The following is a 16,565-nucleotide window of genomic DNA, read 5'->3' as shown; positions in this document are numbered from 1 at the left end:
AAGGTATTAGTGAGGACGTTTATATAGACGTTTAAACATATTTAATTAATAATAACCAAACTCAAACTTTGTGAAACATCTAACAAGGGATGTGTTTATTATTATCAGATGACAACACAAGTACACTAGTTTTTCACAACAATGTCAACCAACAAGTGTTATATTTTGGCATTGCACACATTTGCAGCATAGATTTAAGTTGAAATGCGCCTCCCATAATATGCAGAATCCAAACAAACAATCAAGTCGAATCCTGTGGCCTTTATTTGGCCTTCATAATGACAATCAAAGCACTGGTCTCCACTGCGGTCTGGATGAGCTCGCTGCAGTTTTCTCAGAGTCTCCAGCCTCCGTCGATGATGTGCTCTGTCCCAGTCACGTAGGCCGACTGTAGAGGAGCCAAGAAAAATCAGATCACTGAGAAATGAGTTCACCACTAACCAGTCAACAACAACTTAATTTGCAGTTGTAAACTACGGACTATGCACCCGGGGACGTAGCCAAGATTTTAGAAATACAGCTCTCCCCTCTCAGAAAGACACAGAGAATAAAGTCTGTTTTAGGATTATTGGGAGGAAACATGGATGACTCTTCAATTTTACTGTTTGTTAATTTTATTTCCCAACATGAGGATCTAAATAATTTCGATTCAATACAAATCTGGTGAATCTTATTTATTTTCTCTTAATTTGTCCAACAACGAGTTAAATTTAAGTGTAATGAGTCTTAAACATACACTGAAATCAGGCTTTAAAATATCCATCAGTATCCAAACTTTAATGTTAACTTCCACAAATTTATACAACACATAAAAAGCACCTGGACTTCTGTTTGGTAGCTACAGCCTTGAAAATAGTGCCAGACTGCTGATATGCTGTATCACACTCATACATTTTATTGCATTGTTATCTGCAAGCCCTCACCTCATCTGACGCCAAATAAACGCACAGGTGAGCCACCTCCTCGGCTGTGCACATTCTTCCAGTTTTCTGTCTTGCCATAAAGTCTTTATAAGCCTGAGAAGTTGAAGAAAAGCAAGAGAGGGGAGGGTTAACGTTGAATCATTCATAATCTTCAAAGCATCAGGACTTGTTCTTGTGGAAACAGGGATAAGTTGTACATGTTAGATGACTCAAGCAGGTATTACTGTCAGATTATGAATGGAGAAAATGACAGAGTGGAGTCTAGCGCACACCTGCTCTGGGTCAGGCTGGGCCTGGATCCTGCCCCGCAGTGATGGAGTATCAACAGTACCTGATGAAATATAGAAAATATTGATGACAGACATACAGACAGCTTTTGATTAATTGGATGATTTTGATTACCAGAAGGGTATGAGTGTATTCTGTTCATGTCTGCTGATTCACACAGCTCTTGTACATACAATGCTTTGAAGGGGACACACTTGAGTAATGGGTATCTTTGAAATACACGATGTGCTCAAGCATTCATCAGTTATCTCATTTATCAGTCATCAGCTATCTTTTAAAAGGCTGGTAACCTTGAGTCACCAGCATTCCAAAAAAGACACAGTGAGTCTTATTTTGCAGGGCGTTCTAAACTCACCAGGACAAACACAGTTGCAGCGAATGCCTTTGTCAATGAAATCAGCTGCTACAGACTTGGTGAGCCCGATCACTGCAGCCTTGGAGGTACTGTAGACACACCGGTTCACAACACCTGTGTCGAGGAAACACATATGTCACTCACGCAGACACACACACGCAAAGCAATTATCTGAGATAAGAGGATTACAATGAACATGGTCATACTTCAACGACTTAATGTCCCATGAAATTTGTCCTATGGTCATCTACAGTGACAAGATTCGTGGAAGATCATTTACCTTTTATGCTTGATGCAACAGATGCCATGTTTATTATGTTTCCTGACTTCTTTGCCAACATCTAGAATGACACAGTCAGTTAGGTTGGTGGCATTTAAACAGAACATAAAAGGTGAAAATGAAGAGTAACATTTCGCAACAGTCACAGGTCTTCATTTTTACATAATGACAAATGGGCCAAAATCCAAGCTAAAATTCCTCCTGGAGACAGTTTGGTTAGCTTGTGGCTAAAGCTGGATTAGCGATTGGGCAGTCACCGCCCATCATGCCACAGGCTCACAGTAATACAGCTAATCCCAGCACACAAAGGATGGGAACAAAATAAAAGCATATGTCGCTCAATTTGTAACCTCACCTATTTCATTCTCCCTCCCAACAACAGGATAAACGGTGTTAAGCTTTTAGTTAAGTGGGCAAAGGTCACCTTAGGCAGGAAAGCCTTGATCATAAGGTACATGCTGCGGACGTTCACATTCATTGTGAAGTCCCAGTCGGCCTCTTCGCATTCCAAGATGGAGCCATGGTGCACAAACCTGTGGATGGGAGATGACACGTAAATGTAGCAAAAGTGGCTTCAGCTAAGAGGTTAAAATATGTCCATCAGAACCAAAACGTAAGAGCATAGGAGATCAACATGCAATGAAACTTAATAAGCATGAAAAAAATGCTGTTTTATACCCCTCAGAATTTGTCCAAAAGGGGTCAATTTAGAGACCTTTGTTAAGGGGATTGACAGAAGGTCAGGTAGAGGTTAAACCTCGAGGTGTAGGGATTTTGGAAATGTATTTAAGCAGGAGATGGATAAACGTGCTTAGTGTAGAGACGGCATATTGGCAAGAAAAGCAGAACTGTACACTAATTGTGTGGCAAAGCAAGGGTTAACACTTTATTATGGCTATTATTAATACATGGTATAAAAAATGTCTTGTATTTGTTCAAATTGAAATAACTATTTACTCAAGTTTAATTAACTAGCATTTTTAATTATTTACAAAGTGTTACCAGGATAGGCTGACAGCATACATACAATATATAAACAACAAATTCCATGAATTGCCCTAAAACGTGGGTTTGTCTGACTCCCCCCTTAAAAGCTGCAACCAATTGTTGTTTCTTTGAAAAAAAGGGGTAATTTTCTAAAACAGATGGGCACTGTAATTTTTAGCATATTTTAAATTGACAAACAGATTTAGACTTTATCGTCCTAGAGGGAGATTTGTTTTCACAGTCCGGTACAGACATAAACACAGCAGCAAACAGATGAAAACAACACATAACTGTATTAATATTTGTTTATAGTTTGTCCTTATGCATACATTTCTTGTGTTTAGTATATAAGTATATTGTATAATATGTACACATGAATTCATAAAATGTTTTATTTTATTTTTTCATCTCTATGTTTTATTACTATTACTTTCCTTGTCTCCCGTTTCCCGTGCATTTCGCTGCACATTGTATTGTTGTGGTCTGTGTATGTGACAAATAAAGCACCTTGAACCTTGAACCATAAATGCTTTCATACATCCCAGCACAAAACATTGTCAGCAAGACAGTTTGTTCAATCCTACAATGGCAGTGGGGACAAAACTGCTGCTGAAGCCTCAGTTTTAAGTGCAGTGTCTCCATCCAGATGGCAGTAATATGAAGTGATGATTGAGGGAGGAGCGGGGGATCAGTGTCATCGGACTATTGCAATTTTTTAGCGGACTATTTTCAGCCGTGGATCTGACGCTAATGCATATTTGGATGCATATGTGGGCCAGAATCGAATAAACTACAGTTTCCATTAGAATGTAATGAAAGAACTGTCACCCAGTGCAATAGTCTGGCTCGTTGATTCATGAGATTTCCTGACAATAAAAAGAGGGATATGGTCAAATAATACAGGAGAGAAGGAGAGAGTACCCAGCAACGTTGAACAGCACGTCTACATGCTCGTGTTCCTTGGCCAGGGCTTCCACTTGTTCCTTCTTAGTGACATCCACGACCTTGGTCTTGATCCCTGTTGGTGGAGAACAAAATAACTTTGTTTCAGGAGTACACGTCAAATTCACTTTAATGGCAATTGCACACATTTACATAATGATAAACAAAAAAGCACATTTATTATTATTTATTAACATTTTTTTGCAGGAGACTCAATTTAAAGAAGGGACCCCCACACCCTAAGTGCCTTGTTTGGATTAACTACAGAGATGTATCAAATTAATCTTGTTCTGTGATACTGGAAGTTGATACATAATCAAACCAACATGAGCCTTTGCTTTCCTGGTTGCAAAGCAAGGGTCCAGCAGATGGCAGCCTCACACCAGCAGAAATGAACCTCACCTTGAACGCCGTCCAGCTCTTTTAGCTTCTCTCCATTGATGTCTGTCGCTGTGACTTGAGCTCCCTCCTTTGCGAATGCCTGCAGTTGAAATAAGTTGAGTCAGATCCAAGCTGTTCCACAACGCGTGACAGCCCAGGAGCCCCGTTTAGAAAGGGGATGTTGACCGTGACGCAAACACAGGCAATAATTCAGACCTCATTACCACGTATCTACTGACACAGAATTTTTTAACTCTAATCCCCCAGTCTATAAAATTAATCCCTTCTACCTCAGGTCAGGTGATAGATAATGGAGTGGCTGCCTAATTGACCAAAGCAGACTGCATCGGCAAGATACAGAATGCTCGATAGACCCCCCACACCATGTGCCAATTTGAATACTTATGTGATTTGAACCTTGTGATGTGTGGTGTAAATAGACGGCTGCATTTGAATTCCTCCACACTACACAAATCTCCGCATACAAGGCACACTTTCACACACTTGAAGCCAACACTTGAAGGGAATGACCCAATCTTGACAAGGATGTGTGTGTGTGTGATTTTCAAGTGTTTTGCTATCTCTCTGGCAAGTATATTACCAGAGAATTGTCCTGAACCTGCGTCTGCTTCATCTCGAGAATCATTGTTACAGTGGTTATTTACAGCACATGCATGCATATAAATATTCTATAAAACAACATTTTTTTTAATTTAAAGTTTATACACTGAAGTTTTTGATGGATACTTTCGGCATAAAGATGGACGAAGGTAACGGTAAACACACACATATATTGGATGTTTATGTAGCATTGGTCATTTGGAAGAAAATGTACTTGGAATGACAAAAGATGTCATGGGATGTCTTGAGCATTCAAATCTGCTGTCTGCATTGCACATAAACTGGTTGAAATATGTAAGAAAGCCTAACTGTACACTGCTTCGATTCTGCACACAGACACAGGCTATTAAGTCGACAATTTTCCTCCCTTGGTGGGAAACATATCAGTGAATGTGAATTGTGAATCTTATTAAAGCTCATTACTATTGCTGCTGCACGTCCAATCCCCTGCGCAGCAGCTGACAACACGATCACTTTCCCGTCCAGACGGCCCATGGTGCACCTTTCACTGCTGCTGTGATACAGACAAACAAACAAAAACAGAGTATTGGGCAGTCACAACATGTTCGTTTTCATGATAGAGGCTCTCTTTCTTAAGAAGAAAGATCTCCTGCTGAGCATTCATTGGATAGTGACAAATGTGTTTATGAGAGATCATATCAGCTGAAAGTCTGCAGTAAAGAATGGAATGAAGGAATATATTACATATCACTGTATATGCATGCAGGAGAGTAATTCCCTAAAAAATATGTCAAAGTGCATTGACAGATGAAGTGAACGCTCGGGAGTGCACCATGAGACTGAGCTCTTACCAGATTTAGCACTTGAGGTTTGCTTCTTGTTGCATGAATCAATCAAAGAACAATCTCTGCTCAGCTGTGAAGTAATGATTGACAGGCTATTTACTCAACAGACACTTTGTGCAGTGATACCTGGAAGTGCTTTTACGGCTTCAGAGAGAGAAAAAAAAAAACTCAGGTGAACACCCACAGCCTACATTTCTGAATTTAAAATCATGCGGATCTATTAATCTGAGCTGATTGGGCAGCTGTCCATGATTACCATGTTGTTGCAGATAGTTGTAGGGGATGGGTGCAAAGTCCGAGGCTGTAAATCTGCATAACAATTACAGTATTTCTCACAAGGCTCTCTGATGAGCTGTTGTTATATTTCTTAAATTGGACTTCATGTGTCATATCCTTTTACTTGTTTAGCTTTTAAATCAAATGTATACTTATCAATACCCCTAAATACCAATGTAATAGTAGGTCAAGTGATTGCTTACATACTGGAGTAAATGAATGAATGTGAACATGCCAATTGGGACAGTTTTTATCTGTTAAGTCAAACTTCCGCTCAGGACTCTAATGGTGCACATGTGAGTGACAGCTGCAATTATCTGTAGTATAATGTGCAGTGACAGCCTCGGTGGGACATTAACACACAATGTCAATCAAAAGCTACATATTAACAGGAATTAAATGATTTTGTAGGCTTTATTTGGGAACCCTAACTCACCCTACAGAGAACATTTGACTCGTTTGGATGGCTCAAGCACAACATGTTTGTCCAATTGGTAAGACACATGGCATGCTGGCACCTTTAAAAAGTATGCCGAATTAACCACCGGCGGATCACTGTTTGCAGTGTTTCCATCCATGCGTGTGCAAATAACTAACTTCAACGAATACTGGAGAAAACATAAAAACATGACGATTCTTAGGCAAGTTCCGTCACGCGGAGCATCATCTTTTTCTACCATTTTACAAGCGGATTTATGGGTCTGTACAAACCCTAAAGTTTAAATTAAGGGTGTGAGACGTCATTGCAAATAAATGCTGCTCATACGTTTCCTTTAACTTGTCACAACAACTCCACACTTGTTAACTTCAGCACGGACGTTAAGTGCAAGTTGTTGGAACAAACTGTGAAGAACTTCGTAGGGAAATTTGAATGTTTGCGACGCATACTTTGCAAAGTCATACTAGTCAACAGAGAAGCACTCGTTTTAAGAAACTCACCCTTTGCTCAGGTCAGGTCCAAGACACTCACACAGATCAGAAGCAGCTGAACACGTGACCTTCTACTCGTACCGCGATTGGTTCTGTACCCGGAAGTGTGCATGGCAGAAGCATGAACGGCAGATGAAATTGAGAACGGGAGAGTGCGATGTGTCCTTTGCCCAGCAGGGGCACATTGAGTTACGTTGTATTTACCAATTCTGTATTACTCAGAGAGTGAATACTTCACATTTTATCGTCAACAATTCTAATAAATAAACTGTAAGGAAATAATTGACAATCATATCTAAGTAATTAGAATTTCCGTAATAAACAGAATCTACAGAAAAGACATAAACCATAAAACATGAACACAGACAATACAGTACATTAATAAACATCAAGATAGAATAATCAGACCCATAAATAACATATTTAATATGTATATATATATATATATATATATATATATATATATATATATATATATATAAATATATATATATATATACATACACGTATATTCATACATTACATTAATGAAAGATTATTTTCAAATGTGTAAAGATTTTTGGCACCTTTAAATAATTTCAGGGATTTAAGATTGAGTTGAATTTCATTATAACACGTGAAGATACTGTAGGTGGGGTCTTTATACATTTTGCCTTGTGAATAAAGAATTTGGCAAATTCAAATTTTGTGTCTTCCAATAACATCTTCTGATCTACAGCAGGCATTGTGGTTGCAATTGCAATTCAATCATTCCATAAAGTGTTTCCAGAGTAGGAGAGCATGAAATAAATAGATGTTGCACTGTTTCAATATCACCTTCATAGAAAACACATTGCAAAACAAATCATAATAATAAATATTCACCCGAGTAGAAATCTTTATTACTTTTCGTGAATTTCTTTTGTCATGGGTGGAACAGGGTTACTTCATTCTCAGATCGGATACTGTTGGATTATTTTTAAGTCACTGTTTCTACAAGACTGAGCAGGATATACATTTTTTTTTTTTGGTCACAACTGACTTTGTGAATTTGCTAACACCAAAACGAATTCCATTTGTTGAAAGTGAGGGAAGATGAGATGTGGACTGAGAGCACAATGATGGAATTGGAAGGTACTGGGTTTGGCACTGATAAGAAGCTGAAATTCTTTGAGGTTGCAATTAAAGTCACGTTTAAGACATAAGTCATTGTCAAGTGATACATCCCAGTTTGCATTCAAAGGTCTATGATATGACTTTTTTGCATCCAACCAGTTTCTGCTAAAGACAGATTTTCTTTTGTGAAGTATACCTGTTTATGAGGTGTGAAGTTTAGGCCTGTGGGTGACATTTAGAGATCTGTAGAGGCAAATTGATCACACTGTAATCACACTTTAAGATAAAATACAGAGCGAGTGTCTTGTCAGATATAGTTTGAGGGAATATGTGTCAGATTGCCAATGGATTTCACACATTGTATCAGCCTTTTTAGCTTTAAAGTTTCATTCATTCAGTCTTTTGCTTTGAGCCCACCTTTAGAAAGGTCTTTGACAGTGATAGATTTCTTTGATATAGTGAGTTTGATTCATACATATAAAGTTTAAGTTCTCTCAGCTTGTTGCATCCATTTTTTCATGTTACGTGAATATTTTACCACAGTTTTAAATGAGGTATATCATAGATGAGACATTCTCAGCAAGGAAAAAAACATTCAGGTGACATCAATCCATCACAGAAGAAGAGCAACACAAACAAAACCAAATGCCAGGGGACAGACAACCAGAGGACATTAATTAATCAAAGGAGGCGCACAGCATCTTCATGTATTGCTTGTTTTTTTTTTTTTTTTTTTAAATATATAATGAATGACGATTTAGATAAATTCCATTTTGATTTGTGGATATGACCTTTTGCCCATAGATGATAAGGTTAATAACATTGTCACGGCCACATCGGAACACACAGTTGGCTCTGACCAACGGAGATGACTCCAAACCCGATTACAAGTTTGCAAAAGGAAATTATTTTTTACATATAATGCCTAAATTAACCAAAACTATGGGGGTCCAGAGACCTCGCCAAAATGATCCATGTCTAAAACTAACTCTGCCCTATGACCCAGAACTGAACAATATAGCAGTCTTTAATTTTACCGTTATTACCTCTATTGAAACCCAACAACATCACAGACATAAGGTCAAATCAAAGTTGACACGTTGACTAATGAAGCTACTAAAGCTCTTCTATACCTTTTGGTAGAACTATCACAGCATGAACAGTTTACGTTTATATCCTTTATCAGCTTAAGAAGATAATTATTTGCTGGATAATATCTATGCATGGTAAATACTTATAGGGTAAATTAATGCTATTAAGGAGCTGTTTCAACAACCTCTTTAACCTCTTGATTTGTTTTTTCTTTGCATAGCCGTGAACTCTCTTGGTAATAATTTGACCTTTGAGATCTGCACAAAGTTCTAAAGCCCGACTCTATCACCAGTGAGGGTTTATAGTTTGATTTATTAAAATTCAGTTGAATAGTTGGCTGCAGGTTTAGATTGCAAATCATCCTTCATCTCTGATCAGAGAAGAGCAGCCTCCTAATCTAAATCAGACAATCGTCAGTCAGTTTTCACAGTAAAAGTATATAGTATACAATATAGTAAGTATAAGTGTAGTGTTTTTTTTGTCTTTAAAAGAAAGAAACTCAACTGTACATCTGAAATTTTGTGGCTAGAAGTTGATCCTTAAGAGTTGGCATTTGTTATTCCTTAATTTAAATGAACAACATGTTTGTTTAAGCATAGACAGATACACATATAATTTAGGAACACATTGTGCATTATCACAATTATGACATTTACAAGTCTTTTTTGCAAATATATTAGGTACAAAGTTTTAAAATGTTTAAATGAAATAAAAGAATATAACTTCATATTTTTTGGAGCTCATTCTATTTAGATTCCAATTAATTTTCAGCGTGAACAGGAGGTCCAACTTGTGTTAAAATACACTGTGGCTTGATAAAGTAAGAATCGCATTTAAATTCAACCAGAGAGCAGAAGAGGTGACTAAGTAGTTTTTGTAGTAGAGCCTTATGAATTTACACCATAGCTGCTCCCCTCTGTTTGTTGAGGTAGACCATCCCACCCATCCTATAGATGAGAAGTGCCCAGAATAAAAAAAATGTGAATTGTAACATCTACATTTTATTGACACCTGGGCAAACAAGGACCAACTCGATGGATTTTACGATGAGAATATTTTTCAAGGTCAAGACTTTACTTTGTTTCTCTCTGTTTCCTATTCCAAGCAGAGGCGACCCACATTATTTATGAATCTAAATCTTTTTTTTTTTTATTTAATTCAGTGTGTCTTCTGCTTTTTTTTTTATATATCTCAGCACCAATTATTTTCCACTGTGTCCTTGTGACATGTCCTGGTCGACGAGAAATACAAAAGCTGATGCAACAGGCTTAGCCAACTGAATGCATGGACTTTTCTTGTCAGAGTTTTATCCACAATTTGGTGAAATCTATTTTTTTTTTTTTCTGTTCAGAAACTTGTTTTTTAATAGCTTCGAATACTCAAGTAGCAAGAGACAAGTGGACGAAGACCTTTTAGATGTTCAATTTGTTAAAATAGATTAAACTTAATTTTTTTTCAAATCATATTCTCTGGTTGATTTTTAACCAGTGAGTGCCAGTCCGCTGCTTCCCCAGTCAAAGCACTTGCAATATTCTTTTGAATTCGGAGACTTTGTCTTTTCAGAGCTGCCTTTTAGAGTTTAGAGTTATCTTACAAGGTCTGCAGGCCTTTTGAAAATCTCATGCATTTCTTCAAAGCAAATTATACTGACTGTCCTCAAATTACTTCCGACACAGTTTATTAAATGCATCCCACTGAGCTGACGAGGAGGTGGTCTACAGGCCTGACAGACCACGCTTATGGTGCCGATAACGTGACGACTGATGGTGATAACGCTGGTGTAATAAGAACAGGATAACTTTTGAATCAGGGGCGTTATCTGACATCGATCTGCTGACTTACAAAAACAGATATAAAATGTATGTAACAATGTAGTATTATGATTTTAACTCATTACGGGGACCACAGAAAGGTCAGTCATTGTGTTGAGACGTAGTGGGCACAGTCTTGTTTACAGGAATGTAAACTGCACAATGTTGAAAAGGAATGAAATAGGAGATGTTAGAAACCACTTATGCGAACAGCACTCTTTTCTTAGGCAGTTAAGATGTAAAGATGTTTGCCTACCTTGGGCTATTGTGGCTAGTTTTACAGTATATCACATCTATTATCTAAGGAACAATAATAATAATAATCCCCATGGTTTTCTGGTTTGCCCTCAGTTATTGCATCGCTTTTGCACTTTCCTTTGCCTGCCGTTGTTGCCAGGTTTTGTCGCCTGCCTCTGTATTGCTCACCCTTCTGTATTTTGAATTCATTCAGCTCACCAAAGCTCATCTTTTGTTTTCTACTTGCCTGCCAGTCCCATTTTAAACTGTGACAGTAGACTGTTTCTTAGTTTATAATGTACATTTTAGGTGCCGGGTTAAAATTGTGTCATAATTTTGCACTGGAATCAGCAGCAGCCATGATTCAACTGCAGGTGCTGATGGAGGGCAAAGTGTTCTCTTATATAACATTTCTTGGTGGGAGCTATTTTTCAAGACTTTTTTTTAACAAGTTCTGCATTTAAAAAGTAGTGGGAACATGTTCCAGCATCCCCAGTGTAAATGATACATATATGCCTTACTCAACACCCTTTGTATTACTAATTACCATGAGATGTAGCTGAAAATGAGTCAGCGAGTGGAACTTCAGTTAAGACTTTTTTTTTTGTCAGACTTTGTCCAGGAGTGAACTTTCACCCAAGCATGAGATTAGTTGCATTACGAGAAATGAAGGTGGGGTAATGACCCATGCATTGCAAAGAAGCGTGCCCAAAAACAGAAACCTGAATGAAATTAATAAATAATGATAATAAATATTAATACATTTAGTGTGAATGCCTACAACATTCACACTAAATAGCTCGAGTGCCCCTTTTCCCCTCTGGGGGTAGAGCGGGTCATCTAGTGATCGGAAGGTTGCTGGTTTCGAATCCTAGCTCCCCCTGGCTGAGCTGAGCTACATGTTGAAGTGTCCTTCAGCAAGATACTGAACCCCAAATTGCTCCTGGTGTGCAGTTGGCACCTTGCATGGCAGCCTCTGCTATCAGGGTATGAATGTGTGTGTGAATGGGTGAGTGTATTTTAAAGCGCTATGAGTGGTCAGTTGACTGGAAAAGCGCTATATAAATGCAAGTCCACTAACCATTTACCATTTTCCATTTGTGATGTCATCAGGGGATACCTCAAGTAAAGTGGGGAGAAATGTCTGACATTGAATTATGGAAACCATATAGGAGGATTTCTGGAGCTTTATTCATACTTGTATCCAAAAGTCAGTATCTCGTTCTTTGTTGCATTGATGTTCTCCATCTGTCTCTTATGGAATGCAATGATAAATCACTAGAGTTTCACTTTAAGAATCAATGCATTTGTGCCAAATCTGCATCAGACATGACTTGTAGTGAACCTTTAATGAATTATTGATCGATTCATTTAACCCCAAACAATCTGCCAAGACTTTGTACAAGATTGACATGATTTGTTTAGACCGATCCAGTCAATACATGAGCCATAACAGCACATAAACAGTGTTTAAACCACAGTTAAAAGCACCTCAGCTCATGTCTGAACAAATCGATTGAAGGCGACACACATTTGAATACAGCAGCAATAAATAAAACCAAAAATAAATGAAATCAGCAAGGGGTGTTTTTAAGCTGTGAAAGCCATGACACGTCTTCTTCTGTGATATTTAAAGGCCTGACCTCCTGCTTTTACTTTTCTGTCCTGCAGGCTGCCACAAGTAGATTGAGTCTAAACATTTCTCCCCTGAAGGGAAGCTAAATAATTTGCATCTAAATGTCTTGTAGTTACAGAACATGAAGTATACAGGTTAACGTAAATAAACATGCAAGAGCAGTGTGTATACAATATACATAATACTACTGGCAGATATAAAACTGGTTATATACTTCCATTTTGTGCACGCACAACACACACACACACACACACACACACAAACGAAAACATACAAAACGACCTTATACAACATTGTACTTGTATTGCATAAAGATGAAAGGCTATTGCACTAGCAGCTTGATGACTTAATTAGGTGTAAGGATGGGGATGTGTATAGAAGATGTATATCTGTCACCATCTTGCCTCAAAGCGGTGGTCGATAAACTAATTGATAGACAATGAAACCAAAGTCTGATAAATTAGAATGTTGCCCTCAGTTGAAAAATTTTTAAAGCAGACAATTCTAGAGAAAGATAGTTGATTATTATTGGCCTACCAAAGCGTCAGTATTTGATGCCCTGAGCAATCTTTCTTGGTAACCGTCTACTTAAGCTGTAAATATTTTTTTTTACACTTTATCAAAATGCTCTTTTATTGAAATTACATTTACAACCACGGTGAAGTTAATGGTTAATGGTTTTGGATAAGGAAGTGCACATTATTACTGGGCCTGGTCGGAGCTACAGAAGTGTCAAATCATTAAAATGGCATAGTGACAGTTTACAAATGTAGAAAAAGTTTGGACCGTTTTCTGCCAAATATGAGCTGATACCTTTGTTTGGAAGATGCAGAGGGTCAATACTGTGCTTTAAGCATGCTCAAAAGCAGATTATTAAGATGAATTCATGTTTCTGGAGATACGTCTATGCAGTATTATGTTGGAGGAGTCCTCCAGTTACCGTTAATGTTGTCGGTAACTGGTTTTAGTTATCAAGCAATCACAGCATAGAGCATGAGAGTGTGTAACCCATTAATTCTGTAGCCACGTACAGTACATAAAACTATATATAATATAGAATAAATATAACAATTATAGGCTAATCATAATGAATATAATTATTAATTAATTAAAAGCTTTATAGATATCTATCATTACATGAGGCTTATTGTCTGCAAGCAAATTCAGTCAAAATACATGAACATAGAAATATATTTACTGAGCAAACTTCTAGTGTTCCACAAATCTATCATTTATATTGTGTGTAGTAATGTTTTTTTAATCGGTTTAACTACATTTATTATCAGTACAGGCAATTTGAAACCACCTTTATCCTTCCTTTGCGTCTACAGCAGGTTTGTAGCGACAAAGGGCTTGTTATTGAAGTTTTAGAAACTATGCAGTATGGGTTATTTTACTTAAAGCGACATTATGTAGAAATTGGTGTTTTCCACAGTTCCCGAGTGCAACGCACTTAAGTTGCGTAGTGCAGAGACAAATGAGAGCTGTGACAGAGACACCATTCACCCTGTTATTTTGAAGCAGTTATTTTAAGGTAAAGGAGTTACATAATGTTGCTTTTAATATAACTATATAAACTATAACTATACTTTAAATATAACTTAATATCATGGTAATTCTGCAGAATTAAGTTGTGGCTGACCAAGAAGGTTAAAGGTTTGGGGCACTGAATTCAACAACAGCCAAAAGCTTGCATTTATTGAACATCTTCCAATGATGCTTTACATGTATGGATTAAACCTTTAAAGGTTATTTATAGGACTGTTTTTTTTCGACAAAAAGAACCCCAAGGTGTCACATAGAACCACTTGTCCTTAGAGTGCATGACTTGATGAATAGATGAATATTTCATTATTTTTTTTTACTTGTAAAAAGTAGGGAGTTCGCAGAAATGTATCTCTCACTGTGCCTCACACACAGCATGTGTCCTCGTAATTCATTTTTAACAGCCATGAACACTTATTAATGTGATCAAGTCACAGAGCTTATAGGGACCTCATTGTTGGACTAAAAAAATATGAAAAAGAAAGCTGATACTTGTGTTTGGCAGTAGAATTTGCTGATATTACAATTTGCAAAACAGAACTTTGTTTTGACTGTATGGAGGCTGCTCGAATGTTCAATAGGAAGCATGATTAAGCGCAGTCCTTTTAAATCATATACTGTGAGCACCACACCACTGCAATATGCTATCTTATTTCAGGTGTATGCTTAGTTCATAGTTTGAACTCTGACAGGCATTGTGACAGTATTACCGCTCTGATTAGGCCCCTGTAGATTGGAAAACAACAGGATTTTATCAGGCATGAGGAGGCCATTACTGGTGCTGACATGAAATGCATGACTAGCCTCGAGCACCACCGAGAGTATTATAAGAACACAGACAGTTTTCCTCACAGTGAAATGCAGTTTGATCAGACACAGTGATTAGAAAGTCCCACAGAGACCATCCTGGCTTGTTTCTTCAGTCAAGTGTAATTACTCTTTAAGCAATTTGACAGTCAGTAAAGCAGATTTTAAGCATCTTCTTGAAAAAAAAACAGCGCCAGTATTCCATCACGAAAACGGAGACAGAAGTCAGGTTAGCTGAGGCTTCCACTTATTTTCATAGAACATACAGAATCAAGCGTAAAAACCATAGCCGAGTCTTCGATTCCAAGCCACAAGAGGATGTAACTTACCTGCGTCTGTATTTACTTTAAACACAGTGGTAGAATTCTGATGAATCCCTGATGCATGAGCTCCTTTCATCTGATGTCGGGCGGGGGGGGGATGCAAAAGGTCACTGCAGCTTATTAAAATTGAATCTCTATCAGTGAATCAGTTTTGTTTCAGGCATCAATGAACCTGAGTGATGTTAGACTTAGCACTGACAGCCCCAGAATTTCAACTTAACCGTCTTGCATCCTCTTACATAACAGCCAAAGTCTAGCAGGACTGCATCCATCTGTAGTCGTTTCTGTTGCCACCCAATTAACGCCATCTTAATATTTTTTGTTTTTCCAGCAGCTCCTGAGGGAAATAAGTGGCTCTTTAGCAGCTTTGTGCTCCACTATGATCACCAGCTAGTCACTAACCTTGTATGCGGCCTCAAATGACAATAATAAGATCAGTGAGACTGATCTGAATTAGTGAAGTTGTGATGGAAACCAAATTACTGAGCTGAAAGACACTAAATTGTCCCACAGAGCTAAGAAATAACTCTTTATAATAAACATTGTTATATGACTTGTTTTGAAAATACCGATTACAGCAGATTTTTGGCCTTTGTACGGCTTTATTGATAGGATAGCTTCAGAGATGACGGGTAACAGGATAAAGAGAGGGGGTGACACACAACAAAAGGGCCCCAGGCTGGGAATCAAACCCCACCGTCGAAGCCGCCGCATTGAGGACAAAGCCTCTGTACATGGAATGCCCACTCTACCAACTGAGCTACTGGGGGCCTAAATACTGATTACAGCAGCTTTAACTCCGTCTTGACCCGAGTCATTTCATGGGACATTATTTTAATCAAGCTGGCTGTCAATACAGGCCACTTAACAGTGTGATGGGGTGTGAGCGCTGCCAAATCGCAAGTGATCGACACTCATTATTGTGCCTGAACGCATCCTGTTTAGACATGGAAGTGGGACTGAAGCTGCCTCCAGTGTGGATGTGGTGTAAAGCTACGACCAGCACAACTAAAATGGTCAAGCGCATACGCCCGCCAAGGCTCGAAAGTCCCCTTTAATTCAATCGACTCTAATCCACAATATTAAAGTTAGTCCTGTATCACTCTACATATTAAAAACTACCCAAAACTGCTTAACATGAAGGGTAACCAGATTTAAGATCAGCATCAAATTGTACTCATCGATACCAGCCACTTAATTACGATTATTTTCATCAAGATCCACTCATTA

General features: G+C 38.0%; 1 protein-coding gene across 4 annotated transcripts; it reads right to left on the bottom strand.

Annotated features, from left to right (window-relative positions):
• Positions 1–67: 67 nt before the first annotated feature.
• Positions 68–6,899, bottom strand: bdh2 (3-hydroxybutyrate dehydrogenase, type 2). 4 transcript variants are annotated; one of them, XM_030423460.1, is made up of 11 exons: positions 6,799–6,842; positions 5,590–5,653; positions 5,201–5,291; positions 4,178–4,256; positions 3,755–3,851; positions 2,271–2,379; positions 1,847–1,907; positions 1,567–1,680; positions 1,196–1,254; positions 924–1,016; positions 68–388 (listed from the first exon to the last, which is right to left on the bottom strand). In XM_030423460.1, exons 3-11 carry the CDS (start codon positions 5,270–5,272, stop codon positions 335–337), a joined length of 738 nt encoding a protein of 245 aa, XP_030279320.1. In that variant the 5' UTR covers positions 5,273–5,291; positions 5,590–5,653; positions 6,799–6,842; the 3' UTR covers positions 68–334. The 4 variants fall into 4 exon arrangements, with proteins under 4 accessions (XP_030279320.1, XP_030279149.1, XP_030279239.1 ...); XM_030423289.1 differs by lacking the exon at positions 5,590–5,653 and having other exon boundaries at positions 6,799–6,899; XM_030423379.1 differs by lacking the exon at positions 5,590–5,653 and having other exon boundaries at positions 5,201–5,288; positions 6,799–6,876.
• Positions 6,900–16,565: the final 9,666 nt, after the last annotated feature.

The sequence above is a fragment of the Sparus aurata genome, chromosome 1 (assembly GCF_900880675.1).
Source record: "Sparus aurata chromosome 1, fSpaAur1.1, whole genome shotgun sequence".
Classification (NCBI taxonomy): Eukaryota; Metazoa; Chordata; class Actinopteri; order Spariformes; family Sparidae; genus Sparus; species Sparus aurata.
This window is presented reverse-complemented; position numbering and strand designations above follow the sequence as displayed.

Coding starts and splice junctions, on each gene's coding strand:
- bdh2 (XM_030423289.1), bottom strand. CDS start 5,272: ATGGGCCGTCTGGACGGGAAAGTGATCGTGTTGTCAGCTGCTGCGCAG. Junction 3,852..4,177: donor AGAGCTGGACGGCGTTCAAG/GTGAGGTTCATT, acceptor CTCCACCAACAG/GGATCAAGACCAAGGTCGTG. Junction 1,017..1,195: donor CCCAGCCTGACCCAGAGCAG/GTGTGCGCTAGA, acceptor TCAACTTCTCAG/GCTTATAAAGACTTTATGGC.